The 20,918-nt window shown below is 32.3% G+C and overlaps 1 protein-coding gene across 3 annotated transcripts in view; it reads left to right on the top strand.

The window, feature by feature from the left end:
- Window positions 1–4,285: 4,285 nt before the first annotated feature.
- Window positions 4,286–20,918, top strand: part of rasgrf2a (Ras protein-specific guanine nucleotide-releasing factor 2a) — a 33,828-nt gene continuing 17,195 nt past the window's right edge. The window contains exons 1-10 of one of the 3 annotated variants that reach the window (XM_052607604.1): window positions 4,286–4,998; window positions 11,390–11,496; window positions 12,990–13,137; window positions 14,015–14,104; window positions 14,230–14,483; window positions 15,150–15,229; window positions 15,472–15,665; window positions 15,769–15,878; window positions 16,727–16,845; window positions 18,051–18,211. In XM_052607604.1, coding sequence (XP_052463564.1) covers window positions 4,720–4,998; window positions 11,390–11,496; window positions 12,990–13,137; window positions 14,015–14,104; window positions 14,230–14,483; window positions 15,150–15,229; window positions 15,472–15,665; window positions 15,769–15,878; window positions 16,727–16,845; window positions 18,051–18,211 — 1,542 coding nt within the window. In that variant the 5' untranslated portion in view covers window positions 4,286–4,719. The remainder of the gene's footprint in view (window positions 4,999–11,389; window positions 11,497–12,989; window positions 13,138–14,014; window positions 14,105–14,229; window positions 14,484–15,149; window positions 15,230–15,471; window positions 15,666–15,768; window positions 15,879–16,726; window positions 16,846–18,050; window positions 18,212–20,918) is intronic. The other 2 variants (XM_052607605.1, XM_052607603.1) reach the window with 2 other exon arrangements.

The raw sequence follows: 20,918 nt of genomic DNA, 5'->3' as shown, positions 1-20,918 counted from the left end.
CGAAGAAAAAAAAAAAAAAACACCTTGTATAAGGACAGCTGTATTTCCTGTCTCTTTTTTCTTTTTTTCATCATGCCTTTGAAATAATGGTGTTTATATGGTGCGGTGGGTCTGAAATAGTAGCGTCTTTGATATGTGAAAGAACTGTCGTCAGGTTGATTGGAAGGTGAGATGGCGTAGTTTCAGTCCACTTGAGCAATGCCATCTCCATGGAAACCAGTGGAATAAAACGCTGCGTATGAGTCTCACACAGGTTTGACTAAACTCACTGTGAACTTCCAGAGACCGACTGCTTCTGATCACAGCTGATTACTGCAGCAACTAACTGAGCCGCTTACCACCACAGTAATGCAGATATAAAGAAGGGATAATAAACGAGTTCTTTAGTGTGGTTACCTTTGGTTGGGATGATTTTGGGTGTTCTGGTGTCTGAGATTTCTCTGTCATGAAATGTTTCAATGCTAGAACATAAATATTTTAAATATGCAACACCTGGAAGCGAAGGTCATTCATTAGCTTAATGAAGCTCAACTGTGTCCAGTGTTTGAATCAAACTCATGACCAAGTTACTCGTTCTGTGGTGCAGTTTATTTATCATTTCTCTGAAAGGTTCTGCTTGATGTATGAATGGGATACTAGAAATTATATACATTTTTTATTTCATTCTAATTTATTTAATTTAATTTGCTATTTTATTTTTACTCTGCTCGATTTCATTTCTTTAATTCAATTTTTGTTAAATTTTATTCTAAGTTATTTATTCTATTTTATTTAATGACATTTTTATATTTTAATCTGTTTTATTCTATTCTGTTTTTCATTTTTTATTTTTCACTGCGCTGTTATTTTTTATTTATTTTTGGGGTTTGATTTGATTCTATTCTATTTTGAATTTAATTATTTTATTATTATTATTATTTTTATTATTTTATTCTATTAAGAGGTTTAATTAAAAAAAATATTTTTTTATTTTTTTTATTTTTTATGATGTTAAATTTTTACTCCATTAAATTTGTTCTTTAATTTCTTGTTTCCTTTTCTTCTGTACACTGCACATGTGTCTGCTGTTAAAAGAAACCATGAACCTGCTTCACACTGGACAGTCTAATTGTTTAGCCATCGTCATGGCAACTATTCAAGAACATCAGGTGCAACTTTTCCCAGTAAACTGAGTGACATTAATGATGCTTTTCCTCTATTAGCAGTCGGCAATGTCCTTTCAGATTGATTTTCATTTCAGTAAAAGAACATGTTATATCCGTCCGTATTCAGAGCAAGAAAACATGAATGCTGCTTTCCTCCTGACTCAATGCTACAGTGTTGTGGGTGGCTGCTAAGGGTTTGCTATGCACTTACAAGGGTTTTTTCTGTGGCATTGCTACGTTGTTGATAAAGTCCGAATGGTTGACAAAACCTTGTTAAGTAGTTGATTAGTGATGCTTGGCTTATCAAACACCACTAAAAATGACCTATTCATTCTGGATGTGCCACAAGATGGCACTCTATCAGCAGTTTTTAAGAGTTTCATTTGTGTGGTAAAATCATACTAATATCATAAGATCATGATAAGAACCCAGCTGCTGACAGAATCTGTGTGTGTTTGGTATAGGGCAATAGAAACCGTTTTATAGGAACACCACTAAAACAGCACAGCTAAATGTATTGGTACTGTTCATTTATTGATGATTGTGACCCTTTCGCTGAAGTTTTAGTTTGTTGTTGAGCATAAAGATGATGTTTGTTCCCAGTATCTGAACATCTGGCCTGGTAATACCCTTTACCAAATCCATAAATCTTGAATCTTCATTCCATTTGGGTTTGTTTAGAAACAGAGCATCTACAAACAGATTGCCACACTATTCCCATTTTTGAGATTTATGAGTATGATGTTATTTTTGGGATTGACAGACAAACCAGTAATCCCCCATAATCCCACAGGGTTGCCCTTGACTGAAACACTTGCCATGCATTTTGGAAGTAATATTTTCAGTTTTAAATGTTTCATTTTTACACTTTCTGATATATATATATATATATATATATATATATATATATATATATATATATATATATATATATATATATATATATATATATATATTTAAAAAAATTAAAAAAAATTCTTAAAAGTCCCCCCCCCCCATTTTTGATATTGTAATAAACAATGCCTTCATATTTTAAAATATCAGAGGAAAAATATGCGCTGTAATTTTACCTCTTTGTGGTATTTTTAGATTAATACATTAATATATATATATATATATATATATATATATATATATATATATATATATATATATATATATATATATATATATATATATATATATATATATTTTTTTTTTTTTTTTTTTTTTTTTTTAAATCACAATGTTTTTTTTTTTTAAAGATTTTTACATTGCTTTAATATTTACTTTTTTATCATTTATTATTTTTCTGATCCAATTTTTTCTCCTTTTCCTCAGAGAAAACCCCTCAAGCTGTTCTTAAAGGATATGAATGTCAAATCATGAGTTTGAGGACCTCAGCTGACCTCATACTGTCCTAGTTCTGAATTTACCACATTATCCTCATTTTACGGTAGCATTTTGCAGGCTTTTTAGATGTTTCATGCATGCTCATATACTTTGAGATTGAGTTTTGGCTGCAAGGATATTCAATATTAGCAGCAAACAGTATACTGCATGTTCCCGAAGAAGTCTCAAAGCATGCTGGGTAAGCTCTTAATGTGGTTTCCTGCTCTGTTCCAGATCGGCCCTGCAGAGGTTGTGTTGAAGTGGGCGTCTGGTTTCGTGGGCTCTTCCTCTGTAAGACACAAGTTCATCTCTTTGTAGGAGTGAAGTCAGCTTTAAAGCCAGAAGCAGGAGATGAAATTAGAACCGGTGTGAGTTTCCACAAGCTTTATGATGCTTTATTCTCGACTGAAAACAAGTTTAATGTCAGTTTCTAATCACAGACATCACATGAAACATTGCCTCTATTCCCAGTTAGATGCCTAGATGCCTAGAGAGGTGAGTTTTTTTTTTTTAAAGGAATTGTGACTTATTCTAGGCAACAGCATAAATGCATCCTTTCCAGTGAAGGAAATCCCAGAATGCATCTTGAGCTCAGAATTCATAATATTCATGCATAATACATGCACCACATGCCATCATATATAATCTCATTATTATATATAGTATACTGTATTTTTCTGCTATGATCTGCTATCAAGAAGTGATGAGTGTCTGTGCAATAATAGCATCGTTTTTACTAGTGACGTCATACAGTCACCACCAGGGGGCGTACATGTCAATATTTATGAAGTTCAGACTTCATCAAACTCTTGTTAAAATGAAATAAACTAAATTTTGGCTTGGACTTGCAAATTCACTACAAGTGTTTAAATGTGGAAAGTCCTAATTTTCGAAGTTCAATTTGGCCTTAGTTTAGACCACCTAGTTTTACACACAAAATACTAAAAAGAGTGACAGAAAATGTTGTTAGAGTGAAGAACGACAGTATTTAAATATGTTTAATAAAACCAAGACTCAAATGCGCCCAGCGAACCAAATAAGTAAACCGAATCCAAACGCTATATGTAAATTTGTAAATTATTATTTGTTGTTGTGATATGTAATATTGTTGTGAAAACAGCTGAATTTATGATGGACATTTAGACAAAACGCGACTGCTAAAATTATAAGACATGATCATTTATTTAAATAAACAGCCTTTTTCTTTCGCATCGAATCAAATGAATTGGTGAATCGTTTTTGAACGAACGAACGGATTCCGTACATTCAATCCAACTTTTAAACGGTACTCGATTGTAGATTATAATTATTATTTATTGCTTTTATCATTATTGTTGTGGAAAATATGTATTGTTTACCTCGGCTGACGCAGAAAATACAACAACAGTGAAGTATGATGGACATTAACACTAAAATGCAACTCATAACTTTTCAAAACATTCTAATTTATATAAAGAACTACAGTATTTAAATAGTTTTATACAAATGAGTCAATACACACATCGAACTAAATAAATTGGTGAATCGTTTTCGAACGAACCGATTCAATTCGATGATTTCGACCTATGAACGCTAATTTAGAAATATTGTATTAAGTTGTTTGTTCTTATTATTAGCCTATTATTAGTAGCGTTTTAAAGTAGTGGCTTGTCATTGAAAACAGCTCGTTGTGTAAACTACACTTATAAAAAATAGTAAAGAGATAAAGCTTCAGTCATGTTCCTGAAAATGGATTTAGATTAGATCTAGCATATGCACTTTCCTAGAAAAGCGCGATACTCATTTCAGAAAGAGAGTATTCTCTGTGGACAGTGATGTAAATAGAGACCATCGGGTAAACAGAGACTGAAGGGGTAAATAGTTCTGTCTCTTTAAATCGATGTCAAAGCCGATTAGCGCTGATCTCGGTCGTGATTCTGTTGTACCGTCTGTTCACTGCATCTATTTTTGTTTTACGTAGCTGTGCGCAGTTCAGAAACATTATGTATTAATATATGTTAACCTTTTCACTTTCTGAAGTGTACTTTCGCTTGTTTTGTTACCGGCGCACTCCTTTAGGATATCGCTGTGCGTAATTACGCGTCTGGAATCTCCTTTACGCACAGCATCAGCGCGTTCGGCTGGACTATAGATCATCATCTCTGGCTGATGTGTGTTTGGAGGAGGAGGATGATGGGTTCAGTGTGACAGTCAGAGCTGTAAGATGCAGAAGAGCGTGCGTTATAATGAAGGACACGCGCTTTTTCTGTCCATGGTCGCGCGTAAAGAGGGAATCAAACGCGGGTTCTTGAGTAAAAAAGCCGCAGAAAACAACCGCTGGACCGAGAAGTACTTCGCGCTGTACCAGAATGTTCTGTTTTACTTTGAGAACGAGCAGAGCACCAGACCATCAGGGATTTATTTGCTGGAGGGATGCACCTGCGAGAGGATCCCGGCTCCCAAAGTGTCCACCGTTGGGAAAGAGAGTTCAGATAAACAGCAGGTAACTTATGATCCGACCTCGGTCTCACTCCACATTTCATCCGTGGTTTAATAATTACTAGCTGTCTCGACCAAAGCTACATTTCAGGTGCAAGTGTGCCAATTTTGGAGGAAGTTGGTCTCTAAACAAACCACATGTTGGTGCTAGTTTGAGAGGGTCATATTGAACAATGTGCACGGGGGTCTACATTTGTTTTTATATTACATAGATTGAATTATATTAAAATTTGAGTTTGAAGCAGTGTTATTTTGTTTCTGTTCTATTTTTTCATTTTGGTTTAATATTTTTGACATTGTGTTTGTCATTTTTATTAGTTGCTGTTTTTTTTACATTTTTATTCTAGTACATTTAGTGTAATATTTTTGCTTTATTTTGACAATTTGCAGAAATAAAATAAGTTTCTGCTTTTTCATTGTTATGAAAGTTGAGGATCCAAGTGCAGTGTTTTTTGATTGGTATCCAGAAATAGACAGAAGGTCAGATACATGGGCGATCAGTCCAAACAATAACAACAGGGCAAAGAGTATCCAAAAGACAAGCAGGTAAATAAAACCAGCAACCAAGACACGGGACAACCATGAAACAAGGCTTAGAATTGGAGTACATACAAGACTAAGCAATGAACGGCAATAAGAACCAGACTTTTATTGTGTGAGCTAACAAGGCACAGGTGCAAACAATAAGTGCTGATGAATGTGTGCAAAGAATTATGGGAAATGCAGTACAGGATAGTGCACTGTGATGATTGCTGCATGGTGATTGTGACATTTATGTTGTATTTTTAATATAGAATATTAAACAAAGCATAATTTAACTATCATTGTTAACATTTTTTTTCCATGTAACATCTTTTAATGGTTTTAGTTTGTGAAATATACTGTATTTTCCAGACTATAAGTCACACTTATATATTTTTTCCATAGTTTGGCTGGTCCTGTGACTTATAGTCAGGTGCGATTTATTTATCAAAATTAATTTAACATGAACCGAGAGAAATTAACCAAGGGAAAACATTACCGTCTACAGCCGCGAGAGGGCGCTCTATGCTGCCAGAGATGCTGCTCAGTGAATCTGATTCTGTAGTCTACACTGAGCAACTAGAGCACCCTCTCGTGGCTGGAGATGGTAATGTTTTCTCTTGGTTCTTGGTTCTAAATAAATGCGACTTAAAGTCAGTGCGACTTATATATGTTTTTTTCTTTGTCATGGCATTTTTTTGGACTGATGCGACTTATACTCAGGTGCGACTTATACTCAGGTGCGACTTATAGTCCGAAAAATATGGTAATAACCTTAGTTTCGAGTACAGAATTAAACGTCCTAATTTACAAAAAAAAAAACTGATTTATGAAACCAACATAATAAACCACTGCTCTAGTTCATCTAATTAGCCTTATGACAACTTCCTATGTTCCTTGTTTCCTATGTGTTAGTGTAAAGATGTTAAAACCAGCAATAGCAGCCCATATATTGCAATCAAACATGAAGGCTTTTAAATGAGCGTATATAAGTGAGTAAATGCCTGTGTGCTGATATTGTGGCTTCAAATGAGAGTTTTGAGGTTTTCATCAGCAAATTGAAAACAAATGAGTTCTGAAATAAAATATTGTCAGTGTGCAGACTTAAAAAGTTCTATTGCGTATATACATTTTAGTAGTTATGCTCAGCTCTGAATTATTTAATGGGTTAGACACTTGTAGGTGGAATCTTTATTAGTCACAGAGGGCTTTATCAAGCAAAATGATTAATTCACTGATATTTGGATTTTGAAATGTATCATCAGCCTGAAAATTTTTATGGCATTTTAACAAGTTTCTTCCTGCTTGTTAGTTTCTGTTATTAAATTATATTTTATACTATATTATACATACTGTATGTTAATAATTATATTGGACAGCCACCCAGCTTTTTCAGTAGTCACAGAAAGGTCATGGGAATTCTCTGGTCAAGAGGTTTGGGAATCAATATTTTTGCATCCCTGGAAGCAAGCCTGCACTTAAACAGACATGTGCTGCGGTCACTGCTCATGTTAAGCAGCATCTTGCAGATTAAACACTCATCTTCTGCGTATGAAGCAGATATATTCTGATCCCCGGCCATTTACTGGGACCACACAAGACACGTTTTGTTGTCGCCTGTTGTCCGTTCATCGGCCTTAACCTGAGTTTCTTAACATTCTGATGATTTTCTTTTTAAATAATGCTCAAATTATGTGATTAAAAAATGTGTTTAAATTCTTTAACAAAGCACTAAAGCATTCAAACATCTTATGGAGATGCAAGTTATGGAGAAAGAACTGCAATGGAAAATCGTAAAAATAAATGTGTTTATTAAAATGAGTGTGCGGTCATATATTTTTATTCATAAAATGTGATTATCATCTAAATAAAGTTTGATATTTAAGTTAAATTACTGTAGGGATGAATTATTTTTATTTATCTACATTTTAAAGCATTTATTTATTTAGAATTTTAATAATAAAAAAACTTAATTCTATTAGTTTAAATAAACACTTTTGACAGTTACAAATAAACAGAAAACTAAAATGTCTTTACGTTCTAATAAAAAATATAACAATACATATGTGGTAAAAAAGGATGAGCTGTCCTCATCATTATCATCATTTATTTATTTATTTATTTTAGGCTGAATTATGAATTAGAATTACCGTAGTTTAACCATAAAACAGATCATTTGGCATTTTGTAAATAAATAAATAAATCTGTATTTATGTACAGTTTCTAACTTAAGCTACCCCCTTAAGAGAGGTTTTGTCAGATTTAGCTAAGTAAAATCTCTTCTGTTATGTTATAGCAGATGTTGCTGCCCCCTCCACACACACACACACACACACACACACACACACACACACACACACACACACACACACACTTCTCTGAGATTATCAGATTTCTAATCTGAAACACGTTCTACACACGGATCGTGTGTGTGTGGACGCAAACTGTGAGACCTTATTCATTTTGTTTTATTTTACGTTTTGTTTGTTTAGTGTAGTTTTTTTCTTTTACAATTGCCTATGTTTTTACTAACATAATTAAAAAATACATTTATTTTATGTTTTTGAAAGAAGTCTCTTCTGCTCACAGAGGCTATATTTATTGGATTAAATATATAGTAGAAATTGTGAAATATTATTACAATTTAAAATAACTGTTTTCTATGTGAGTATCTGTTAAAATGTAATTTATTTCTGTGATGTGCAGCACATATTATATTAATATATGTTTTTCAAACATTTACCAGTAGTGTTTGATTTTTTACACCCACTTACATAATTATTTTCAATTCTTTATCATTGCACATGAATTTGGTATTACTGGAAAAAAATTTTATATTGGTATATGTTAAAGTCAAGCGTGTTTGGATTTGCTTTTACTCAATGTGGACGCGTTAAACATCAAAGGGCTTCAAAGTACTTCAACATAATTAAAAAGCAAATGCTGTTTGCGCTTTGATTTCTGGGCCAACTCAATTAAATAAGCTTTTGTGATGTGCAAACTAACCTGTGTATTTATAAAACAGTCGTTTATTGATGGGAAAAAAAGAAAATCTTCTGCATGAAATGCCTGCTTTTAGTTTGGAATTAAATTATCATTAATTGTGGTAATGTTTTTAATGTGATTGTTTGGCGGTTTTTGATATAAGCCAATTCAGTTTGAGCTATTGTGATATAAAGTGCTCATAACTGTATTATCTGATTGGTGGATATTTCCTGGCTGTGTAGCTTTAGATTCATCTTCCTCTTTGAACTTACATGATAAAGATTCGGATGCGAAGGAAATGAGCTTGACACAACCATCAGCGTGCCACTGACTTGTGTTACGATGAAAATCATGACTGAAGTTATGTTGAAGTGCCACTGTATGCTTGCAGCTCTTACACATCACCAGCTTTTTAAGTGGAGTTCTGTTCACTTTAAAGTCAGCATAAAAGTCACCCAATTTACTTTTTAGATCACTCACTATCTTAAAACATTGCAAATGATGTGATAAAGTTAGTCTGCTTGCCCTCTTAGACTTTATATAAATAATAAATATATATATATAATTGTACTGTTAACAAATATGGGGTTGATAAAATTCAACAAATGCTCAACAAGGCAGCATTTATTTGAAACCGTAAAAACAGTAATTTTTTTAATATTATCAACTGTTCTCCATGTGAATGCATTTTAAAATGTAATTTATTCCTTTGATCAAAACTCCAGTCTTCAGTGTCACATGATCCTTGACCCTGCTGCTCAAGAAACATTCATTATTATCAATGTTGAAAACAGTTATTTTATATATGCAGTAGTGTACCCATTTACATCTTTTTTTTCTTCATATTGTTTGCATACAAATAAAAAAAAATGCATTTTGAATTGAAAATATAAGTATTTTCTTATGTTATAAATATATTTACTTTGACTTTTGATCCATTTTCGTCATCATTGCCGAATAAAAATATTAATTTGTTAAAAAAAAAAAAAAGGTTTTCAGCTTTAAATCTTTAACTTTAATCTTTGGAGCATTAGTGTATTTAAGAAAGTTTTATATATTTTAAGTAATATGTTTAAAATATATTTTAAGCTGTTGTTAATCACTGTAACTAGTTTTATTTAGTATGTTTTATATTTGTGTTAGTTGTATAATGTTCTGATTTGATCATATTTATTGCAATAAGAAGAAAATGAAATCCTTATGTATAAAAGACTGGAAAAATAGAAGCTGTAACTATTAATTAATTTAATTTAATTAATTAATTATTATTATTATTATTATTTTTATTTTTTTTGTATGATTATTAAATGTTAAAATGCATTAGAATGCCATTGCATGTTGATTTTGTTATATTTCCTGGCTTCTCACAGATGTAGTTTCCCAGGATTCTTGCTGTTTCATGAGCTCTGCTGACCGTAAACACATGTGCAACACAGAGCATGGTTCCCGTCTAAGAATAGCAGCCCTTCTGGCATCGTGTTTCTCTCAGACACAGTTATCTGAATAAAAAAGTCTGCAGTGCATGACTTCGAAAGGACAATCTGTGTGCATTTACATGTGCGTGACCCAAGAAAGCATGCATTTAGGGCTTCTAGCAAAAATTATGCAAACGAGTCCGATACGAATGTGAATTCTGACACGTCAGTGAGCTTTGTTATTGTAATCGGATGCATACAGCTGATTTTAATGCCATTCAGTGGGAGATGATAGTTCTGTGGGTCGCTGAAAGTGAAACAGAATCCGATGTATTTGTGGGATGGCCGTGTCTATTGTTATCTTTCGGTTTAAACAAGGCCTGAGGCTGAGGACAACGCATTAAAGACAGAGGAGAAGCTCTACCGCTTACATAACCACACACACACACACACACACACCAGCCGTGCATCATGAGAACACAAACGAGCCCTTAAGCCTACGTCCTATAAAACACACTTTGCTCCGTCTCTTATTTGAGGGTGAAACTATCCAGGTCATATTTCTATCCATGAACAAATGAAAATAAACTCTGTAGTGAAAATCATTTTCCTTATTCAAAAATGATTCAGTTTGCACAGGTTTTGGAATTGATTGACCATAGGCCTCTATGATCTGCACCTCAGATTTATTAATGAAAAAAGACTGAATTATTGGGTAATATTGGCAATATTCATTCAAAAACTGAGAGCTGCATTAGACGAGATCAAAGTGGTCTATGATCAATCAGTTGCAAAAATAAATACAAAACCTGCACTAATTGAAAGTGTACAAGTCGACCGAAAGATTTGGTAACAATTGTTTTTAATTTTTAATTTTACTCACAAACCTATTTCAGTTCTTACATTAACCCCAGTTTGACAAACCCTGGTTTAATGTAGTGTTTAATGCATTTTATGATGTTGATTACATTTTTTATGTTTTAATTTTCTTTGCTTTTTTATATGAATATGGTATTTTCTTCTGTAAAAGTTTGATTAAAGTATTCTAAAAAGTAGTCGAATTACATTAGCTGAAATGAGTACGTACTACAGTTTTTCGTCATGTAATAATCTGTAATCAGTAACAGCTGTAATCAGCATTTTTGGGAAAAATGACATAGAATGAGAGTTTTCCCTTCCAGACATGATCTATTCATATTTTTCCACTGTGCTTTGGCGAATCGCTTGGTGTTTTATTATATTACCTTCTTTTGATCGGCTGTTTCACATGCTGCTTCATGATTCAAGGTGAAATTCCTCAGCAGCACATCTACAGTTATATCCATTTAATGAGTGCATGCAAGTTAATGCTGGAAGCATCTCTATTTAGGTCAGAACTGTTTTAATGCTGCTCACCATGAGTCAAATTCAATATGAATGCTGAATGCTGATTTGTGGCCTGCACTCTGATGTTTCATTTCTCATCTTTTTCAGTATTACTTCCTGGTGATTTTCGGCCACGATGGGCAGAAACCTCTGGAGCTGCGGACAGAAGAGGATGGAGATTGTAATGAGTGGGTGGAGGCCATTCATCAGGCCAGGTACAATAGAAGACAAAACACTCGACGTCTTTGCAGAACCTTATGTGATTCTGCTGAGTCTTATTATAGCTGTTAGATAGCAATGCGAATGGAGACTTTTGCTGAAGTCTCAGATATTTCTCCTAAGAAAAAATACCTCACCAGTCCCACACCAGGATTATTATAATATACTAAAAATAAAACTGTTTAAAAAAAATTCTACTTTTTATATGGAATAACTGTTAACTTTAATGTGTGTGTGTGTGTGTATATATATATATATATATATATATATATATATATATATATATATATATATATATATATATATATATATATATATATATATTTTTTTTTTTTTTTTTTTTTTATTTTATTGATTTTTTTTTGTTTTTGTTTTTTAGTTAAACTTGAAGTACTAAAATAAAAATTTATATTATATTAAATTAGTTATATTAAATTACTAAAATAAAAAATAAAAATTTACATTACTTGAAATAATCCTTAACTGAAATAATGAAATATAAAAATTTTATAATAATTTAAAATGATAATTTCTCTGTTTTACTTAGGTTTCTTTCAAGTACTTCAATAACTTTAGATCGGATTAGATTACATTAGATTCAACTTTAACTTTATTAAAGTTTTTATTATACTGCATAACTTTATTATTACCTTTATTATAACTTTATTATTCTGAATCAAGAGGTTGAAACTAATGAACTAACTAAATCATAAAAAGCTTTAGAAAATAAAGCTCAAACTAAATTAATGCAAATTAAACGTAAAAAAAAGAAGAAAAACTGAGAAAAATGCCAAAAACACGGAACAAAACAGGTAAAACTTTTAACAAAAATTAAATAAGGAAATTATATATGAAAATCTATTATTTATCTATATTTATATTATATTATATAAGAAATCTAATTAAAAGTCTTGATCTTTATATTAAACAATTAACCAAATTATTTAATATTTAAATTGAAGATCACTTAAGAACGTCATCGTTTTTTTCTGGATTGAGTTTCAAACCAAGAATATTCAAGCTAATAGATATTAGAGAAATGATGCATCCCATTGCATATACACTGATATGAGCTAGAAAAGCATGCAAAATGATTTCTGTTAGTGTCTCACATTTCACACATTTCTACATCACTGATGAGTTTCAGGGCCTTAATGATGGAGGAGAAAATAATGCAGAATGCAAATGATAAAATGCAACTCACAATATACTGTAAGACCATTGTGAAGATAGTGAGGTTTATTTGACATTTTAAGTGAAGAAAACACGTCCTGTAGGTTTTTTAGTGCATTGCATTTAGACACAGTATTTCACTGCATGTTCATCTCACACTTGATCACATTAGACAGATGCAACATCTTCAAAGGCCATAAACAAAACTACATAAGGTAAAATTCAATTCAAAACAGACCATATTAAATAAGACTTTTGAGTGGCTCATTGATGCATTCAGCACTCAGAGTTTCTCTTGTAAATGTTTCACTGGCAGTTATTCAGACCTCATCATCGAGCGGGAAGTTCTCATGCAGAAATACATCCATCTGGTGCAGATCATGGAGACGGAAAAGGTGGCGGCAAATCAGCTGCGGACACAACTGGAAGACCAGGATACAGAGATCGAGAGACTGAAGGCAGAGGTCTGTTCATCTTCATCGGTTTTATTCAGGGTTGCCAGATCCCAGAACAAATTTAAACTACAAATCCCACCCATAAGGAATTACAACTTTTTTTTCATCATCCAATCACAGTCGATAGACATTTCATTTACCGTATTGTTTTGTTACTTAAAATGTTTTAAAGCACTTTGCATGATAAATTGCATAAAATGTGAAGTATACATTTTAATTAATAACACATTTTAACATTACATCATGTGATATACTGACATAGCTATCCATAAAACTTTAAAAATTTTCTCAGAATTGTGAGATATAAACTTGAAATTGCAAAAAAAAAAAAAAAAAGGCATTTGCTTTTTTATATATACGGTTTTTTTTATTCTATGAAAAGAATCCAACCCAAAAGCAACTGAAAATGAATGAAAACTAGCCTAGTTTTTAAGCGTCCAATCACAGTTGACAGCTGCTGGATATCCATAAAGGGACTTAAAATACATTTTTATAATTTTTTTTTTAGTTAATTTATTTTACATTTCTTATGTATATATACATGTTAGGATAGCCTGAATGCACTGTAAGTCGCTTTGGATAAAAGCATCTGCTAAATGCATGAATTAAATTTGATTTAATACATATATATATATCCATGCAACCTTTACTTTGTCACATGAGAGCAAATGCATGTCAAGGTTCAATACACGTTAGTAAAATGATCCATCTTCATATTATTTGTTTACAATTAAACCTGTTTGGTGCTCACGATGCATGATAAAATTAGAAAAAAAAACATAATTTTCATGCCAAAGCATTCTCAAAATTGTTCAAAAGTCCAGTTGTGCAGGAAAACCCTGACAGCCTTGCTATGTGTGCATTCACTGTGTTATCTGTGTTTCAGATTCTTGTTCTGAATAAAACGAAAGAGCGAATGTTGCCCTTTCAGTCCAATCTAGAGGAAGAAGATCCAGATATCAAGAAAATCAAGAAGGTAAAAGGCCGTCTACATATATTTGTTCACACTTCTATATCCTCTTCATTCACACAATAATCTTTGCTATTGTTTTTAGCGTAAGTGCAGTCATTGGGGCGTCTCCGTTGCGTGTTTTCTCCCAGGTGCAAAGCTTCATGCGTGGTTGGCTGTGCAGAAGGAAGTGGAAGATCATCGTGCAGGACTACATCTGCTCACCTCACGCCGAGAGCATGAGAAAGAGAAACCAGATCGTCTTTAACATGGTGGAGGCCGAGACGGAGTACGTGCTCCAGCTCTCCATCCTGGTCAACTGCTTCCTGCGGCCGCTCAGGATGGCGGCCAGCTCCAAAAAACCCCCCATTAGTCACGACGACGTCAGCAGCATCTTCCTCAATAGGTACATTTAATGTTCTGATGGGCAACTTTAATTAATCGAGCACCTGCTGGAAAAATGTGGAAGCTTGTTTCCACCTCAAAAAAAAAAAAAAAAGTAACTGCGATTATTTATCTCACTATTCACTTTATTTTAAATAGACTTTATTTTCTTGCAATTAATATCTTACTATTCAGATTTTTGGTTTCCACCACAAAATAAATAATTTATATTGCATGATAAATATCTCACAGTTCTGACTTTTTTTTCTCACAGAATTACAACTTTACATCTTTTGTTTAGTTTCCAACATAGAATTAAAAAATGAAAACAGTATTTGCAATAGATTTTTTTTCATTGTTAAAATGTCTTATTTTCTCTGTTAGGGAAAAAAAATCTAAACAGTCTGCACATAAATCATTATAATACACTACATTATTACTATTAATATTATTATCATTATATATATATATGTACCAACAAATCCCTTGGTGAAAGAAGCTGATTCTGATTACACAGTATTTTAGATTGTTTACTTTTTTGCAAGCTGTTGACAAACACAAATAAATGTTTAATATATGCAACTATCATATGTTTAAAATATGCAATTATATGCAATTTTTTTTGAAAGCCTAATATGTTTTTTAGTAATGAATGCACCACGCATTTCTCTTTTTTGCTGTTTTTAAGTGAGACGATAATGTTTCTCCATGAGATATTCCATCAAGGCTTGAAGGCTCGGATAGCCAACTGGCCAACATTAGTTTTAGGTGAGTTTGTTTAAGCTGCATTTTATATTTAATTCAGATTAAATTATTAGATTTTTTCACACATTCATTCATAATATAAAGTGCAGTGCAATGTTTTTTGGAGTCTCCACATATAGAACAAAAATGAACATAAGAATAATTCTCATCTAATAATTCACACAAGTCAGAATAGAGACAAATGAAATCTGTTATTTGTCTTCACTTCAGTGCTCACATGTCACACATCTTATGTCACGTTTCAGCGGATCTCTTCGACATCTTGCTGCCGATGCTGAACATTTATCAGGAGTTTGTGCGAAACCATCAGTACAGTCTGCAGGTTCTGGCCAACTGTAAACAGAACCGGGACTTTGACAAGCTTCTGAAGCAGTACGAGGCAAACGCCGCCTGTGAGGGCCGGATGCTGGAAACCTTCCTCACATACCCTATGTTTCAGGTGAACCACTGACCTCTGACCTTTGAACAAGGAGCGTGAGAACAAACAGTAGTGATACTAGCAATACTACACATTTAAACATTTCTATTATTATTATTATTAGATTCCACGATACATCATCACCCTTCATGAGCTCCTCGCACACACGCCTCATGAACACGTGGAGCGCAAGAGTCTGGAATTTGCCAAATCCAAACTTGAGGAACTGTCCAAGTGAGTAAAAGCTAAAAAAAAAACTTAATAATAATAATAAATAAAAAAATTCAATGTATGATATACATTTTATTATCTTAAAAAACACCTCACATTAAAATAATATAGAATATATTATAAAAATCGAATTATTTAGTTTGTTTTAAAATCTGTATTTAAAATGCATATGTATTATTTAAAATTCCTATAATCGCTCTTAATTACCATATTTTCCGGACTATGAGTCACACTTTTTTCATAGTTTGGCTGGTCCTGCGACTTATAGTCAGGTGCGACTTATTTATCAAAATGAATTTGACATGAACCAAGAGAAATTAACTAAGAGAAAACATTACCGTCTCCAGCCGCCAGAGGGCGCTCTATGCTGCTCAGTTCTCCTGTAGTATACACTGAAAACATAGAGCGCCCTCTCGTGGCTGGAGACGGTAATGTTTTCTCTTGGTTCTAAATAAATGTGACTTATACTCCAGTGCGACTTATATATGTTTTTTTCCTCATCATGACATATTTTTGGACTGATGCGACTTATACTCAGGTGCGACTTATAGTCCGAAAAAATACGGTAATTCTTTACCGGCTTTTAAAATCATACTTATTAAAGCAGTAAGATGCTGTGAAATGATATCAGATGTCAACCACTAAACTTGTGGTTATTCTATTAAAAAAAAAAATTATGCTTTTAAATGCAAACAAGGCTTTTGAATTGTATTTTTAATATTCACGTGACCACGGCTTTCTCTCAAGCCTAGAATGTGTCATGATTCTGTAGCCTTTTTGATTTGAAATACACTTAAAATCAATTGAATGTGTACATGAGATGATGCAGCTGTGTTTGTGTTTATTCTCAGAATGATGCACGATGAAGTGAGTGACACAGAAAACATCCGTAAGAATCTGGCGATCGAGCGAATGATCGTGGAGGGCTGTGATATCCTGCTGGACACCAGCCAGACATTTGTACGGCAGGGTGAGACACGCTTCACTGCGGTCATTCATTTGTGTTTGACTGCTGGACATCCTCGTCACATGACCTTCTACCCCAATACTTAATCTAGTGATTTCCTTCCTGTTTGTTTCTCTGTTTTGCAACATTACTAGTGCCATTCTCTACCAACGGATCCACAGTAACTGTTTTTATTTATTTGCTTATTTATTAAATGGTTTGATTTATTATTTCAGTGATTAAATATTACTGATTACTATTTATCATGTAATGGAAAAGAATACCATTTTTATGGGTTACATGTTCACTTTTTAAAATGTAATTAAAATATGCATCTGTTCAGTTTTAAATGTTAAACATATACATTTATTAAAAAAAAAAGTATTTATTTAAAAAAAAGTATTATTTATGTATTTTAAATGTAAATTAATGTAAATATTAAAATGTAATATTTTCAATTTCAAATTATATATATTATTTTATATATATTCATTTCTATTTCAGTTTCAAGTCATTTTGTTATATATTGTTATGTTTGTTAATGTAGTTGTTTTAAATATAATTCTGTTTAGCTTTTTATTTATTTTATTTTGGATTTGGTAATTTTAGTGTTTCAACTTAATTTATTTAATTTCTAATTTTCTTTATTTTTATTTAAATTCAGATTTATTATTTTATAAAAACACACATATTTGTTATAAAAAAACATTTTATATATATGGTGTTTATTTGAAATATAAAGAATAAATATAATAATAAAACATAAATAATAAATAATCAAAATAAAAAAAATAATAAATAAAAAAAAATTCTTTATTCTGAAAAGTAACATATATAAAAACATACTTATAAAATAGAATATATAAAATATTTCTGTTAAAATAAAAATTTAATTGTTTAAAATGCATTGTTTATTGTATTTCATTATTGTTTGTCTATTTAAAACTAAAGTTGAGCATCTTAAGTGGAGTCAGTCAGTAGTTGTGTGTGATTGTTTCAGCTCTACACAAACACTGATCTCATTCAGCTCTGCTCCACACTGACAGCAAGGTGTGAAATGTGCTCTAATGAGATCTAATGTGCCATTTTAATGCATCTTGTCTCATAGAGGAGCGTCTCTGGGTGAGACAGCGCTGCCCTCTCTCCCTGAAACACTGTCTTTAATGTTCTCCTTCCTCTGGGTACTGAGCTGATGTGTGTGTGTGTGTGTGTGTGTATGTGTCCTGTAGGCTCTCTGATTCAGCTGCCCTCCGTGGAGAAGGGTAAACTGAGTAAGGTGCGTCTGGGTTCACTGTCGCTCAGGAAAGAAGGTGAACGCCAGTGTTTTCTGTTCACCAAACACTTCCTCATCTGCACACGCACCTCCGGCGGCAAACTGCACCTGCTCAAAGTGAGTCGAGTCCTTCTGAAGATAATAACAGCTCAGCAAGTGAAAAAATCAAAGTGATGCTTTGAGTTTCTTAAAGGAATAGTTCATCCAAAAAACGATATATATATATATATATATATATATATATATATATATATATATATATATATATATATATATATATATATATATATATATATATATATATATATATATATATATATGTATATGTGTGTATATATATATATATATATATATGTATATGTATATATATATATATACAGTATTGTTCAAAATAATAGCAGTACAATGTGACTAACCAGAATAATCAAGGTTTTTCGTATATTTTTTTATTGCTACGTGGCAAACAAGTTACCAGTAGGTTCAGTAGATTGTCAGAAAACAAATGAGACCCAGCATTCATGATATGCACGCTCTTAAGGCTGTGCAATTGGGCAATTAGTTGAATTAGTTGAAAGGGGTGTGTTCAAAAAAATAGCAGTGTGGCATTCAATCACTGAGGTCATCAATTTTGTGAAGAAACAGGTGTGAATCAGGTGGCCCCTATTTAAGGATGAAGCCAACACTTGTTGAACATGCATTTGAAAGCTGAGGAAAATGGGTCGTTCAAGACATTGTTCAGAAGAACAGCGTACTTTGATTAAAAAGTTGATTAGAGAGGGGAAAACCTATAAAGAGGTGCAAAAAATGATAGGCTGTTCAGCTAAAATGATCTCCAATGCCTTAAAATGGAGAGCAAAACCAGAGAGACGTGGAAGAAAACGGAAGACAACCATCAAAATGGATAGAAGAATAACCAGAATGGCAAAGGCTCAGCCAATGATCACCTCCAGGATGATCAAAGACAGTCTGGAGTTACCTGTAAGTACTGTGACAGTTAGAAGACGTCTGTGTGAAGCTAATCTATTTTCAAGAATCCCCCGCAAAGTCCCTCTGTTAAAAAAAAGGCATGTGCAGAAGAGGTTACAATTTGCCAAAGAACACATCAACTGGCCGAAAGAGAAATGGAGGAACATTTTGTGGACTGATGAGAGTAAAATTGTTCTTTTTGGGTCCAAGGGCCACAGGCAGTTTGTGAGACGACCCCCAAACTCTGAATTCAAGCCACAGTACACAGTGAAGACAGTGAAGCATGGAGGTGCAAGCATCATGATATGGGCATGTTTCTCCCACTATGGTGTTGGGCCTATTTATCGCATACCAGGGATCATGGATCAGTTTGCATATGTTAAAATACTTGAAGAGGTCATGTTGCCCTATGCTGAAGAGGACATGCCCTTGAAATGGTTGTTTCAACAAGACAATGACCCAAAACACACTAGTAAACGGGCAAAGTCTTGGTTCCAAACCAACAAAATTAATGTTATGGAGTGGCCAGCCCAATCTCCAGACCTTAATCCAATTGAGAACTTGTGGGGTGATATCAAAAATGCTGTTTCTTAAGCAAAACCAAGAAATGTGAATGAATTGTGGAATGTTGTTAAAGAATCATGGAGTGGAATAACAGCTAAGATGTGCCACAAGTTGGTTGACTCCATGCCACACAGATGTCAAGCAGTTTTAAAAAACTGTGGTCATACAACTAAATATTAGTTTAGTGATTCACAGGATTGCTAAATCCCAGAAAAAAAAAATGTTTGTACAAAATAGTTTTGAGTTTGTACAGTCAAAGGTAGACACTGCTATTTTTTTGAACACACCCCTTTCAACTAATTGCCCAATTGCACAGCCTTAAGAGCGTGCATATCATGAATGCTGGGTCTTGTTTGTTTTCTGACAATCTACTGAACCTACTGGTAACTTGTTTGCTACGTAGCAATAAAAAATATACTAAAAACCTTGATTATTCTGGTTAGTCACATTGTACTGCTATTATTTTGAACAATACTGTATATATATGTATATATATATGTATATATGTGTATGTATGTATGTAAATATTACATTTAAATATTATTTAAATGTAGCTTTATTGTAAAATATTTTTTTAAATAAACATGCATTATTTAAAACATGAAATATAAATATTATTTCTTAATTTAAAATTATTTACTATAGACCTGTATTATTTATTTCAAATCAATAATATTTCTTTATTTAATATTATTAAAAAATTTAAATAAATACTTTTTTAAAATTTACTTTATAATAAAAAGTATTTTTAAATATGCATTATTTATTTTAAATTATTATTTTAAATGATATTATTCATTTAAGTGTATGTTCCTGTGTGTGTATGTATATATAAAATAATTAAAACATATTTTTATCATATATAGTGACATTGTACATATATATATATATATATATATATATATATATATATATATATATATATATAATAAAAATATGTTTTAATTATTTTAGAAAATATATATTTTTATAAATATGTATTCTTTTAAATTAATATCATTTCTTTATTTAAATAAATAAAAAATAAAAAATATGCTCCTGCTCAAAGTGATTCGAGTCACCCTGAAAATAACTACAGCTCAGCAATTAAAGGAATCAAAGTGATTTTAACTTCTTAAAGAATTTGTTCACCCTAAAATATTCTCATAATTTAATCACCATCATGTTGTCCCTACCCCACTTTTTTTTCTTTCTTTTTTTAATTTACAGTATTGATCACCGTTCACCTTCATTGAGAAGCTCAGTTCATTACTTTAACCGTTTCAAAGCATAAAATAACTTAAAGTATCTTTCC

This window comes from Carassius gibelio, chromosome A10, assembly GCF_023724105.1.
Source record: "Carassius gibelio isolate Cgi1373 ecotype wild population from Czech Republic chromosome A10, carGib1.2-hapl.c, whole genome shotgun sequence".
NCBI classification, from domain to species: domain Eukaryota; kingdom Metazoa; phylum Chordata; class Actinopteri; order Cypriniformes; family Cyprinidae; genus Carassius; species Carassius gibelio.
Note: the sequence above shows the minus strand (reverse complement) of the source record. Positions and strands in the feature narration are given on the sequence as shown.